At 55.3% G+C, this 13839-nt stretch overlaps 1 protein-coding gene across 1 annotated transcript in view; it reads right to left on the bottom strand.

Annotated features, from left to right (window-relative positions):
* Nucleotides 1-5970: 5970 nt before the first annotated feature.
* Nucleotides 5971-13839, bottom strand: part of CALB2 (calbindin 2) — a 21371-nt gene continuing 13502 nt past the window's right edge. Inside the window, exons 4-11 of the mRNA XM_004690402.2 lie at nt 12816-12896; nt 11315-11371; nt 10732-10809; nt 10249-10304; nt 9920-9959; nt 9715-9768; nt 8920-8991; nt 5971-6564 (exon numbers count right to left, since the gene is read on the bottom strand). Coding sequence (XP_004690459.1) covers nt 6448-6564; nt 8920-8991; nt 9715-9768; nt 9920-9959; nt 10249-10304; nt 10732-10809; nt 11315-11371; nt 12816-12896 — 555 coding nt within the window. The 3' untranslated portion in view covers nt 5971-6447. The remainder of the gene's footprint in view (nt 6565-8919; nt 8992-9714; nt 9769-9919; nt 9960-10248; nt 10305-10731; nt 10810-11314; nt 11372-12815; nt 12897-13839) is intronic.

The raw sequence follows: 13839 nt of genomic DNA, 5'->3' as shown, positions 1-13839 counted from the left end.
TGTGTGGTGTGGTGTGGTGTGTGGTGGTGGGTCCCGGCAGGGCTCTGGGTAAGCAGAAACCAGGGGTCATTTGGTGTTGAGCAGTGGTATTTCCGGTGTCAGTTTAATGAGCTGGCGTGTTTGCCCTTCATTGTGTCCCTGGCATTTGGCCTTGGACGTAGAGCCCGGGCCTTAGAAGAACTTTCTCTCAACTCTCCAGTCTGGGTTCCTGGATTGCATGTCTGCGGGGTTCCTGGCCCAAGGTGACCAGCGGGCAACAGTCACACCAACTGCTTCCGTCGCTTTCTGCCTGTTTCTGCATTAGGTGCAGTGCTTCCTGCGCAGCACTTCCTGCCCATTGCTCCCACACTAGTTTCATCTCTAACTTCTTTGGTGGGAGCAGGAGGTCTGCCTATCATAAATGTGCTTGCTTTGGCTCTGGCATTTACCAGTCCCACCCTCTCCCCTTCCCTCCCTGGAGAGTGGCTGCCTTTATGCCATGGACTCTCCCCACAGCCTCACTTTGCATGGATTTGCTGGATCTAGTCTCTCAGGATGAGGCATCTCTAGGAAGATGATCCCAACCAGGAGGCCAGGAGAGGGAGGCATCCGTGTTTAGCTCTTCCTTGTGCGGTGGCAGCTGCTGGGGTTAGAGGAATGGGGTGCGGGGAGCCCGCGGGCATTTTTCTTTGGGGAGGGTGTGTGGGAGACTAGGGCAGAGGCTTGAATGACGTACACTTCTCAGTGGACACAGGTCATTACAGCTTCTCATGCCAGGCCCCCTCCCCTGTCCTGGCAGCTATCTGGTACCCTTAGTGGGCATCTTGGTTTTTCTGATGCCCTAACAAAACATCCTGTTGTTTGATGTAGACTTACATGGGTGTTACTGATAGGCCATTTATTACTCCTCTTCCCTTCTCCCCAACACTGTTTTGGCCTTCCCCTCACCATTCCTGACACCACTGAGATTACCCAGAGAGCTTTTGTTTATGTGGGTTAAAACTATCGATATTTACCACATCAGAAATAGAAGTGGAAACATTTTTAGAAGTACCTATTCATTCATTTGAAAATAGCCTTGATGAACATAGCACATATGTTAACATAAATAACATTGTAGTATTATTATGAAAATAGTTTTGACCCAGTCCTATAGCACCACGTCCGTCCGTTTGTTCCAGAACGTGAAGGACAAAGTTTGGAAAGTGAACTTTACTTAAAAGTACTGTATTACCTGGGTCTCAAAAGAAATGCGTCAGCCTGGGGTTTTCTAGTCCAGCCTGCTGGGGTCCGAGGGCCTCCTTGCCTTTCTCATACTACTCACACTGCTGCCACAGCATGGCAGGTTCATCTAGGGGTTCGTGGTGTTGACCTTGTCATGTCCTAGAGAGGATTAATTTTAGACACAGGAAGCGAAAATGCACTCACGAACAAGATGTATGTATGCCTTGTTCCAGGATCCACGCCTGTGTTGGGTTTTTCCCTTTTAAATGAAGGCATTTGCCTCGGAGAGGGTGCAGGTCAGTGACTGCAGTCCATTCTCAGTATGTGTTGCCTCTAGCACTCTCTGATCCCACCTTACTCCGGAACAGTTGCTAAACCCAGCCCCGTACCCAGCGGCAGCCCTGCCTCCATGCACCCCAGCTCTGGCAGGAGCTGCCTTCCGGGCTCAGTTGCCTATTCTGGACTTCTCGTATAGATGGAGTCACACAGCTTGGGGTGTCTTTTACTTGGTCTCCTCAGTTTTGAGGTTCGTCCATGTGGGGCATTTGTCAGTCCTTCGTTCCCTGCTCTAGGAGCTGACATTCTGCATGGTGGATATACCACACTTTTCTTTATCCATTCATCAGTTGATGGACATTTGGGTTATTTCCACTCCTTTTGGCCATTATGAATAATGCTGCTATGAACATTTGTGTGCAAGTGTTAAATGGACCTTCACTACACTGGGGTCTCTAATGTTTGCTAATCAGTTAAAGGGGAGCCATGTTTGTTTGTTAGGCACCCATGATCTTGTGTCCAAATCTCCTGACAACTCTTTACATTTTGCCTTCCCAGATCGCTTGATACATTTAGAGGGAAGAAAAATGAAAGGGAACTTTATGGATCTCTTTTGACACCTATGGAGATCTTTGAGATTTCCCAGGGGAGCCCTGGCAAGTCACAGGGTTGTTTTGGTATCTTGCTAAAAAAGAGCGATGTTAGAAATAGTCCTGTGGGTCTAGTTGTTTCTGGTGTAAGATTTGTGTGACTGGTTTTCAGATCAGAAGACGTGCTCAGTCTTCCTGGGGCTATCCTGTGGCACACATGTTAATGCACTATAGAAATTGTTTTGCATTGGTGCTCACCACCTATCTTGGACCCCAAGGGGATGTTGCCCAGAGGCTTGTGAAATAGCTGTGTGCTGTACCCCACCAGGGAGGCCACACTCCTCCCTTCTGACCCCAATGGCCTCGGGATAGGTCAGCCCCAGCCCCTGAGGCTCTGGCCTCCGAGCAGCAGCGGCCCCAGCTCGTCTCTTCAATGGAAACGAGCCTCTTGGGATGGAAAATGATCGTCCCATGGTCTTCAAGCCACCTGTCCTTTGAAGGAGCTAGTGTGTGTCTCTGAAGTGACTCTGGGCGTGCCCCAGGAGCCTGTCACCCACCCTGAGCCAGAAGCAGGCAGCTCCCTGAATGGCTCCCTGAACACCATGCTGTCCTGAGACTAAACAAACCCATTGCTGGTCTGGAGGACGGGGCTGCTCCCTCGTGGCTTTCGGCTTAAACCACGGGGAATGTTTTAATCTCCCTTTTCTGCCTCTGTGAGGAAGTGTTTTCTCCAGCTCCCTGTAATGCACAGCACTTTAGTAGATGCTGCCCTTTGTAAAGGGAAATAAAGGACGGAAAAACTGAAATGTGGTTTCCTTGCTGTTCTGTGGTATGTCACTGGGATTTTAACTTGCATTTCCCTAAGGACTACCAATGTCTGTCATTTCTTGTTAAGATTTTTTGCCTTTGACATGTGCTTTTCAGTCAAGAGGAGGTGACTGGGAGGGGGCAGAAGAAAGGTCCGAAGGGTGGTGTGTAAAGAGGGGGTTGTGTGTGCATGGGGAGACACATGACTCACTAAATACTTGTTACTGAATGAAGACAACAGAGCAAAGTTGCCTGCAGTACACCAGCTAAATGTTGGGGACCCAGGGGCCGATTCCCAGAAGACAAGACGGTTCCCCTTGCAGCTGCTGCCCAGTGGGGCCAGGGTGGGCCTTCAGGCCCACATGCTCCTTGTCTGGCCAGGGCCAGGCCCTCTGGTGCCCAGCCCTCTCCAGGCTGGCTGCTCCCCACTGGTCCTTCTTTGAAGCAGGGCCGGGAACACACCCCAGGACACGGCCTCCTTTATTCATTTATGGCCCCCCCCCCCTCCGAAACACACACTTGTAGGCTCTTCCCAGCCACCTGACTTTCCATGGATTTGACCAATTTGCCCTGTAACATTCTCGTTTTGCCTGGAAAGACCCTGGATCCTGCCTACTGGGTTAAGGTTCTAATCACTGCCACCTCGGGTTATACCCCTGGCATGAGAAGCGGGAAACATTACCAATGCAACCCCAGGGAAAGACTTGGAGACCCTGTGCCCCTCATTGGGTTGGGGCCTGTCCTGAGATGAGCCTGGGAGGCCCTGCCCCACCCCCCATTGGAGTTAGAGGTGTGGTGCTGGAGGGAGTGGCGTGAAAGAGGAAGGTGCCCTGGAGACAGCTGGGCTGCTCTGTCCTGGTTTTGGCCTTAGGTGTCAGAGCTCCCCAGGGCAGGCTGAGGCAAGGAGCTTGGCTGGGTGCTCCCTGGTTTAGTTGTCTTGGCAGTGCACCTGTGAGCAAAGGCTGGGGTTGACAGGAAGATGAGCAGGAGCCGCCCTGAGAGCCTGGTTGCCTCGGCCATGTTCACTTCTCCCTAACTGGGGCGCTGAAGGCCGTGGCAACTCTCACCTCTTCCCCTGCCACCAATTCTGTTCAAAATGGACTCGAAAAGACCATGTCTGGAGAGCCCAAGTGGCCCCTTCCTGTGAGTGTGCCTGAGGGAAGACTGGCAGGTGCAACCAATTAGAAAAGGAAAAGATCTGCCCCCCAAGTGGACCCCAAATTGTGACAACCACTGTCCCCATCTTCCCAGGATGCTGATGGGTGATGCAGATACAGTAGTTTGTGTGTGCTTGTGAGCGTGTATGTGCTCGCAGCATTGAGACCACATACTGGAGGCCAGAGCGCCTTACCCAGGGGTCACTCTGAAGACCATGGGTGAAAAAAGGGCTGTGTACAGAAGACAGGAATGGCTTGTAGGGTGCTGAGGGAAAAGCGTATCAGAAGCGCAGCAGGGGCTCCCGGGGGAGGGGGCTGTGTTCTTTTTTCCCCCCTTCACGCCCAATACTTCTTTCTCCCTCAGCTCTTCCTTCCTGTTCTGATTTTTGACCTCATGGCCCCCTCCCCAGGTCCATGGCTTCCGTTCTCCATGGTACCAGATCTCTGTCTTGGTTCTGGTTGCCCTTAGTGCCACCTTGTCCCCAAAGCAGCATCTGGCTGCAGGTCCACACCTCCATGACACCCCTGGACCTCCAGCTCGGCCCCCGTGGCCAGAGGCTTATAGGGCTGCAGCCTCCAGCAGTGAAGAGGATGGGGTCTCTGAGGCAGGCTGTGGCTGGGAGAGAGGAGCGGTGCTGTCCAGGCCTGCCCTGGCTCTAGGAGGCTCCTGAGCTGAGGACAGGTGATTTTGGAGTCAGCCCGGCTGGGCTCCAGTTCTGCTTCTGCTGAGATCACCTTGAACAGTTTCATGTTTTTAAATGTTAGTTTCTTCACCTGAAAATAGTATCTGACTCATGTGATGTGGGGTTAAATGAAGTAATGATAAAGTGCAACTTGCAGATGGTCAATACATTTCAGCATTTTTTAAAAAGTCAGGCCTTCCCTGGTGGCGCAGCGGATTAAAGCACAGCACTAGGAGCTGACACACGGTGCAGCAGGCCTCTCCTGACTTCATTGCTGCTCTCAGCAGCGTCTTTCAGTCCATCTGCCTGTTCTGCTTCCCGCTCTGTCTCTGGTGAAGTCTCTTAGCCCTCCCTCCACCTGCCTCCCCACTCCACCACACACCACTGGCCTTGTGTGCATAAATAAATAAATGCTTAATTTAAAAAAAGTCAGAGCCTTCCCTGGTGACACAACGATTTGGAGCACTGGACTGCGAAGCTAAGCCAAGCTGCGGCTGCTTCAGTGCAAGTTTGATCCCTGCCCCGGAGGTGACCACATGGCGCGGCAGACCTCTCCCGACCCGCCCGCTGCTCCCCTCAGCAGTGCACTTCATCGATCTGCCTGTTCTCCCACTCTATCTCTGGTGAATCCTCTCACGGCCCCTGCACCTCTGGCCTGCACCCCATTTCTGTGTGCATAAATAAAATCTTATTTTAAAAAAAGTCAAATTCAGGGTCATAGCGCCCCGTGGACCCAAAGGCCAAGCCAGCTCTTCACCAAGGGGACAGCAGATGAATTGTAGGCTAAGTTGTACTTAGGAGAAGTTATATTCTCAGGGTTCTGGAGCTCCAGGAAGGCAGTGTCCCCTCTGCTTGAGGGGGTCACCTAGTCCCACTGTTGACACACCCCAGTGGTATCCCTGCTATAAGACCGTGGATCCAGCTGGCTGGGCTTGCTCCCTGGACCCCATGTGAGTGTCCTGGCGGCAGTGGAGGCAGGGCAGCCCTCTCACAGGTCCACCCTTGAGCCCAGTGCCTGCTGCTGGCAAGCTCTCAAAGAACTGGTAACAGGCGTAGTCTCAGAGGAGTGGGAGTCAAGAAGTGATGGAGACGCAGATGGATAGGGGGCATGGTGGGAGCTGTCGGGCTGGCACCTCGGACGGTGGGCCGTCCAGCGCCCTCTCCAGTGGGCCGTCCATGTCACCCAGCGCGGCTGAGCCAGAGCAGCCGCCCCGCCACAGAACTGAGTGAGCTTCCACAGCAGGACATTTCCATTTTATTGTCTATAAACTCTTCTTTGGTAAACAAGAAGACGAGAGAGAAACCCACAGAGAAGAAGAGCACGTGGAGGCTGGACAGGGCAAGGGCCGCGCCTTGGCAGACCAGAATCTGAGCGGACAGCTACTGCCGGCGGGGCTGGGCAGAGGGGAGGGGCCACCCGGTCAGACACAGAAGCCTAAATCGTACAGCGGGTGAGCTCATGCATCGCAGGGAGGAGAAGTGGAGCCCACCCACGCCCCCACCCGCCTTCCGCGTGGGATGCCCCCACGGACAGCTGGGCCGCTCAGGGTCCTGCAGAGTGGCTCCAGGTGGTCAGCGGCCCACCCTCCGTTTCTCCTTCCCATTCTGCAGGCTGGTGTGTGCAGGTTGCAGGGGTTTAGCAGGGGCTGGCGATCTCCAGGTCTGGGTGGAGGTGGCAGGGCAGCAGGGGCAAGCTTTGGGGGCGGTGGAGAAGCAGCCCCTTGCCCCCTTTTACATGGGGGGCTCGCTGCAAAGGACGATCTCCAGGTCCTTGCGGTAGAGTTTCCCTGCCTCAGCCAAGGACATGACACTCTTCCTGTAGCTGGTGAGCTGCTGGATGTTCATTTCCTAGAGATAGGCAGAGGGGAGGAGCAGGCTCCGTGTCGGGCCACCCACCTGTTATCACAGCGCAGGTGGTTTGGCAGGACACAGGCCTGGGCCATGTTGCCAGTATTCCCAGCTTTGGGGAGCACCTGGCCTAGAGGGAAGTCCCTGGAAAAGTCACTTAATTGGTAACGCTGGGCTGTGCCCGGTGAGCCGAGGAAGGAGCAGGAGGGAGGAGCTGCTTGTGTACTGGGGCTGTGATTTGCTTGAAGTTTGGAAGGTTTTCGCGGGTTGTGGTTGCCTTGGGGATGCCAAAAGGTCTGACCCCACAGCCTGTCAGGGGCCTCACACAAGTCTGACTCTACAACCTATCAAGCGTGCATCTGCCAAGGGGGTGCTTGTGGCCGATCCCCACCTCTACCACCAAGAAAGGAAACTTTGTGTTTGAAAAGTTAAATGAAATACCACCCATCCTTAATCCCACCCCCACCCCGCCTGTGCTTTTTCTCTGACTGGATTTCTGAGAACCTTGTGTTTCATAACAGAATTCTCTGTGCCCCTCCGAGGCTGATAACACCCAGGCGAGTGTCTGCTGGTCTCGACGGGCTGTTGACCCTAGCAGACACTCTGCGGAACAACTGAGACTCAGCCTGTCCTGCCTGGAGTGAAGCCCCTCGCTTTCCAACCCCACACCTCCTCACTGCGCCCCGCCACTGAGAGGACAGCCACTCGTGCCACACACTCCTTGTGTGATAAAGTGTGGCTTTCCTCGTGCGGAGGGAGAGGGTCGGTGTGGCCGTTCACGCCGTCACGGCCCTGGAGGTGGCGTCATGGGTGCCAGCCTCGGCTGCAGGTCACTCCCTGTAGCCAGAGCTTGTCACAGGGGAGGCTCCTGGGAAACAGCTTGGTTAGCATTCTTGTTTTCCAACCTTCAGTGTCCTTCCTCACCCCAACACCTGATTCCTGTTTCCACAGTTCCACCCAAGCGGTGTGGCCACGCTGTTATCTTCTGGGGTCATGGAGCACCTAGGCTGCTGGTGGTCAGGAAGTGTGGGGGTCTCTTGAGATATCACATGCGCCTGCCCGCTTAGCCCACCTGTGGTGTAAGGCAGAGCCGCAGGGAGAATGTCCTGTCTCGTGAGTGTAACATGGCGTATGTGCCAAAGGGTGCTTCCTACAGTCCTTGCCTGGAATTGGTGCCAGGAAGAAGATTGCTGAGTCCAGGCAGTACTCAGTGAACATCTTATCTCCTAGGAGGCCTTTGCTCACTTGTAGTTTGAAAGTGACTGGGGTGGGGGGAATGTAGGATGATGGAAATGAAGATTATATTCAGGACAAAGAGATTGGAAAGCAGTTGAATCAGGAGACAGAGTCAGAGGCTGCAATGAATTTTGCCCTCTGAAAATGAGCACGGTTTGTCTCTTGTCTGGGAGCCAAGGCACGCGGGCGATGCCAGGAATCGCGGGCTTCACCGTCTAGTTAAAGGGAGCAGCAAGCCATCTGCCCGGAGAGAGACCGGGCAGGTAAGGACAGCTGCAAGGACATGTCTCTGGGTCCTCCCCCAGCCAGGGCACCACCAAGAGCCTATGGGGGCGGCGCAGGGGGGCTCCTGGTCTGTTCGAGAGGCAACACGGCCAGGCCGAGTCAAGGGGCTCCAGGGGAACAAATGCTTGTGGGACTCCAGTTAGCCCCAACCCCTGCAGTTAATAGGTTCAGAAAGACGTCTCGTCCCCCTGCTCTTGGTTCTCAAAAATCCCCCCACACTTATCATTTTTGTTGGTGAGGCTGATGCTTCCGTGAGCCAATTAAACCCCCCACTGCTGATCACCGCATCACAACTGCCCACAGACAGAGGCAGTCTAGGTGTGGGGAGATGAGCAGATAAACTGCAGATGATACAGGGGAATGTTTGCTTAAAAGGGAAGGAAATTCTGACACGGGCTACAGCACGCTGGAGATTGGGTGACGGCTCTTAGGCTAAGTGGACTGAGCCTGTTACAAAAGGCATACAGGATGGGCCACTTATGTGAGCACCTGGAGTGACTACATTCACGGAGGCGGCAGGATGGTGGGTGTGGGCGGCTGGGGGAGAGGGAAGGGGAACTTGACAGGGCAGGTTTTCATCTTGAGAGATGAGAAGAGCACCTTCATGCCGCTGAGGAATGGTTAAGATGCTAAACTTTGTGAGTGTTCAGGACAATCCAAGCAAAAAGAAACTTCAGCCAGAAAAAAGCAAAACAAAGGCCCCTGGCTGGTCTGGGCCGATCAGCGGGGGAGCAGAGTGTACCCCAGGCGAGTTTCCTTCCACCCCATCCCTCACAAGCTTCCCTCCACCCCCTCCCAGGATATGGCCCCAGGCCACTGGGCTCATTCGCTCACCTTCTTATTCTTCTCATACAGATCCTTCAGGAGGGCGTCCAGCTCGTTCTCATCAATGTAGCCACTTCCGTCCTGCGAGGGGAGCAGAGTTCACACAGAGCTACCCCAGACCCCTCACCCCCAGGCGCTTCAGGGAGGCCTGTGGGCACGATCTCCCCTCCGTTACTCTGCACAAGGAGGTGGCTGTGCCAAAGTAACAGGTTGCCCACACTTTACCAGTTAATGCAGGAACTGGACAGTTTGGGGCAAACTTTTGGTGGCCTTGTGTTCTATTGTTTTCCATCGGCATATAGTTCAGGAAGTACTTGGCTAACTCCCTGAGTGTCACAGCCCATAGCACTGTGGACTCCAAGGCCTCTGGAGTCACACTGTAGGGGGCCGCTAAGGTAGGGGTTACCATGTCAGGAGGGCCTCTTGCCCCAACTTCCTAGAATAACCACCTGCATGCTGCAAAACCAAGATCTGCACAAGGGGGAAGTACTGAGCACTCCTCCCTTAGACAGGACCCCAGAACTCCCAGTATCTGCCACCTATTCTCTCCTACATTTTAAGAACCAAAAGCCCTTGGGTCCCACAAGCTAGGGAAGGCAGGTGACATTTATCTTCTCACATAACAGAAGATGCTGCCAGGAGTCACGAGCAGGAAAGAGACAGGGCCCAGCCTGCCTCTCCCAGGCTCCATTGTCCTTAAGGACCAACTGGAACCTTGCTCGGCAGATGCTGCAGGGGGTGGGAGTGTAGGGGTGTGAGGGGCCTTCCTGCTCTTCCAGTCCACACTGCCATCCTCCATTTTACCTTGTCGTAGAACGTGAAGATGGCATTGAATTCCTCTGAGGTGAGCTTCATGCCCTGGAAGATCAAGGTGTGAAAGGGAGAAGCAGAAGCCCCAGCCTGCCTGTGCGCGGGTGGTAGGTCTGGGGAAGACATTGGGGCGGCAGGGGCAAGCCCAGAGGGGCGAGGGGAAGGGAGGCAGCAAAGAGAAGCAAAGTGCCTCTTTTACCTGAAATTTAAGCAGGAAGTTTTCCTGAACTGGCAAGAGTCTGGAAAGAAAGCGTTAGAGCAGAGATCAGGACCCCAGCAGAGGCAGGAGCTGGGCTGCACACCTGGGCCTTTAGTTATGGAAATGGCCTCTGAGCAGGAGTTAGCAAAAGCGCTACAAGGAGGGAGACAGAAGGGCAGAGGTGCTGAGGGCCTCTACTCAGACCAGCTTTGTCTAAGCTTGGGGCCCCTGACCTGTCACTTTCCCACTGATTGGTCTTAGCGCTAGAAAGCGCAGGAATGGTCTGCAGGGACTAGTGACGAGAGAGTCTGGGCAAGGGCAGCACTTACCGGGACATCTCTGAGAGGCCCAGCTTGCCATCCCCGTTCAAATCAAACATCCGCAGCTGTTGGGGACAGAAGGGGGTCCCTGGGTTATTTGCTTTGACCTGTCCTCTTCCCTTGGAGAGGCGCAGAAGGTGAGTGCAGAGTGCTCCTGCCTCATCTGAGTCGCCCGCCCGGAGCCCTGGGTGGGAGCTAAGTCGATTGCTGGGGACACAGTGCCTGCCCTCCCCTCCCCTCCCCAGAGGCCAGGAGGTCAGTGCCAAGGGCCCAACCCTCTCTAAGTTTATCTGCTCCTGGAGCTGCAGGGTTGTCATGGAAACACATGCTCCCTGCTCTGTGGGGACTTATGAGAGGTGGTGGCGTGGGGCCAAGAGCCACTGGGGACTGAAGAATTGGCCAAAGAGACCCTGCAGACCCTGAGCCCCCCACCCCCCACCCCCAGCTTGGGCCGAGTCCTGAGCCTGGGAGGGGGCGCTTGGGGGCACTCACGATGGTCTGGGTGTACTCTTGGAGCTTGGGCTCATCGTGAGGCCGGTTTGCCTTCTTCAGCAGGTCGGACAGGAACCCCTGGAATACCAAAGGCCTCCTCAGAACCCCTGACCCGTTCAGACAGACCCTCCTCCCTTAGCTGTCCATTAGATGGTCAGATGGTCAGCACTGCTTTCTGAGGTCTTCCCAGCTCACACTCCTCAGGATTCCCTAGCCCCTTAACACCATGGAGTGGCCCTGAAGGACCCCGCTAACAGGAGGAAGGAACTACTTGTCTCCTCAGAGCCTAGCACTCAAGGCTGGGCTCCGTGGTCCCAGAGGAGTTGAGGAGTCCCTGCACAGGCCAGGAGCCCGTCTGCTGGAGTCACCTCCAGCACGCCTGTCCTGGGCACTGGTGTGCAGGGTGCAGTTGGTTGAACTTTAGAGCCAGGAGGGCCATGTTCTGGCTCCCTGCAGCTGCCCTGGGGACCACTAGCCCACATCCCTCAGCCAGTGTCTCCTCTGCCCTCTGCCCCAGACTCCCCGACCCCCAGCCAGCAGACCTCAGTCCCCTTCTACATGCCCTTCTCCGGGCCCACCCTACCTTGAGCTCGTTGGCTTCAATATAGCCGCTTCGGTCTGTGTCGTATTTCCGCCAGGCCTGCAGCGGGAATGCCCATTAGCGGAGACCTGCAGTGTGAGCCTCTCTCTGCTCCCCTTTAACCACAGGCTGGGTCTTGCTATTCAAGAATACTAGGGAGGGATGGGACCGTGGAGACGGCTTAACCCAGCCCCTTCCATGCCACAGGTAAAGGAGGGCACACGCATCCTGGCCAAGGCCATGAGGGCTGAAGTGCAGGGTCAGCCTTCTCTGCTCCAGCTGGCTGCAGGCCTGGGGCTCTGCTTGGCATCATCTTGGAACCAGAGGTGCGACTTGCTAAGGTGTCAACATGGCAGCAGCCGCCATGGTGGAACTAGGGTGCGGAGGACGTGACGTCTGCTGTGGGTGTGGAATTTTGCCACCTGGCAAAACTGGAGAGAGCCCTCTAAGGCACCACAGCGTTCAACCCACGTCCGCCGCTCAGGCCCGCTGCCTCTTGAGGAAGGAGTCTCCCGCCCCGAGAACCAGTTACTGCGAACTGACTTGCCACCCATTGGGGAACGCGCTGCCCTGCGGGATTCTGGGCTAGCTCTCCGGGGTTTAGGCAGTGAATCACGGAGAGGGGATTACTGGTGGCTGGAAATGGACTTAACACGGCAAATGGCAGTCACATCACAAGTCAGCTGTTATTTATCAGGGCAGGAGGAGGGTGTGGGGTGTGTGGGGGTGGGGAGGCACGGGCCAAGTGGACACATGCATTGAGTGTCTAGAGTGCAGAGCCCCAGAAACACAGCGAGGAATAATTGGTGATTTGCTGGGTCCCCAGTTGGTTTAATCCGATGGACTCAAAACCTGTTACTCAAAAGGCATGAGTTGGGTTGTCCTGTTTCACACAAGAATCTCAGTATCTACTGCAAAGACAGCAATGCCCATTGTAAGGGTGCGGGTGGGGTGGGCATGATGAAGCCCTGGAAAACAGCAGAAACTCGGATTCTGGCTGGTAGGATGGTGCACAGGTCATCCTTCCCAAGGGGATCCCCTGGGGCTCTGCCTTCCAGGGACCTGTCATTGAGTGAGAACAAAGGATGGGTGCTCCCGGGGCCAAGCTGGGGGGAGCAAGTCTTTCCTGCTGGACTTCTCAGTGGGAAACGCAGATGTCTGTGAACAAACCCCAAAGGGGAAAGAGCCTGCACACAGCACCCCCCAAGTGACCTGGGCCCAGGCTTCTCACCTCACTGCCCTCATTTTCCTGGGCACACAGGATTCCCCCAGGGAATCCTGGCAGATGCTGACACACTGGGTCTGGGGCGCTGCATTTCTCATGAGCCCCTGGTGACACAGCTGTGCCAAGGCCGCTGCTCTGTGGACCACACTGTGAGTAGCGGAGCCCTGGGGGGTTCATGGTGCCCCCAGGGGCCTTTCCCAGGCACCAGGGTGGACCTGGCTCTGAACCCCCGAGAAAGGCAGGCCCCCATGCAGAGAGACAGGCAGCGACTCGGCTTACCTCCATGAACTCGGAGCTGGAGCCCACATGCTGCCTGAAGCACAGAAGGAAGTTCTCCTCGGTGGGCAGGATCTGTGCCAGCTGTGGGGGTGCACAGGAGGGAGGGGAATGGCCGAGTGTGTGGGGGTCGTGTGGTTTGCTTCCTGCCTTGAGCCAGGCTCTCAGCTCTCGCAGGGTTTTACAGGGTGCGGTGAGAAGTAAGTCTCAGGAGCCCCCCCCCCACCTCCCCTTGGGAGTCCCCACCCTCATTCTTACTTTTTTTTTTTTTTGGACTAGAAAGCATTGTATTCAACAAAAGCAGGAAAGAAAGAAAATCTGGTACATGTTTTATCCTTTTTTTGTTTTTCCTCTTGCAGGGACGTTGGCTTTGCACACTGTATGACTCAGAGGTAGATGGTCCCAGCTGCCCGTCCTCATCTTTAACCCTCCACCAGGGCCAGGAGTTAGGAGGCTGTTGGACAGAGGTGCCCAACTGGTTCCGTGGCCTGCACTCTGGCGAACCCCACCGAGGCTTGAGACACCTCGAGGTGGAGGAGACAGAATCCCAGGACGCGGCTGCACATCCTCTAGGCTTGGTCTGGCAAGGCCGGCTTGGGCCAGAGTCCCGAGGCTCTCCCAGCCCGGAGCCTGGCGGAGGGCGCTGCTGAGGAGGCCTGGGGGCCCCAAGCCAACGTTTATTTTTGCTGAAATTAACCCTTTAACTCAACCTTGGTTTACCTTTGAATCTGCACATGTGTATAGATTAAACAACATGCGTCCATACAGTGTTTTAAGAACCTTGGTGCCTTTGGACACCTGTAGGTGTGGTGTGAACTCTCCCTATAGGTCTACACCCCTCCTCCTTACACAGGGCTTGGGGGACCCCTCCGCAGCCCCTGCTGGACCCTGAGGGCATTAAGCTGTCCATTCCAGGCTTAGGCCCAGCTTGTGCTTCCTGGTCCTCATGGGACTTAGAAAAGGCCCCGTGCGTTCTCTGGGCCCGCCCCCAGCACAGCGGTGGAGAGGGTGCAGCACCCCCCCCCCC

Source organism: Condylura cristata, unplaced genomic scaffold (genome assembly GCF_000260355.1).
Source record: "Condylura cristata isolate star-nosed mole 26May11 unplaced genomic scaffold, ConCri1.0 scaffold00028, whole genome shotgun sequence".
Taxonomy (NCBI): Eukaryota; Metazoa; Chordata; class Mammalia; order Eulipotyphla; family Talpidae; genus Condylura; species Condylura cristata.
This window is presented reverse-complemented; position numbering and strand designations above follow the sequence as displayed.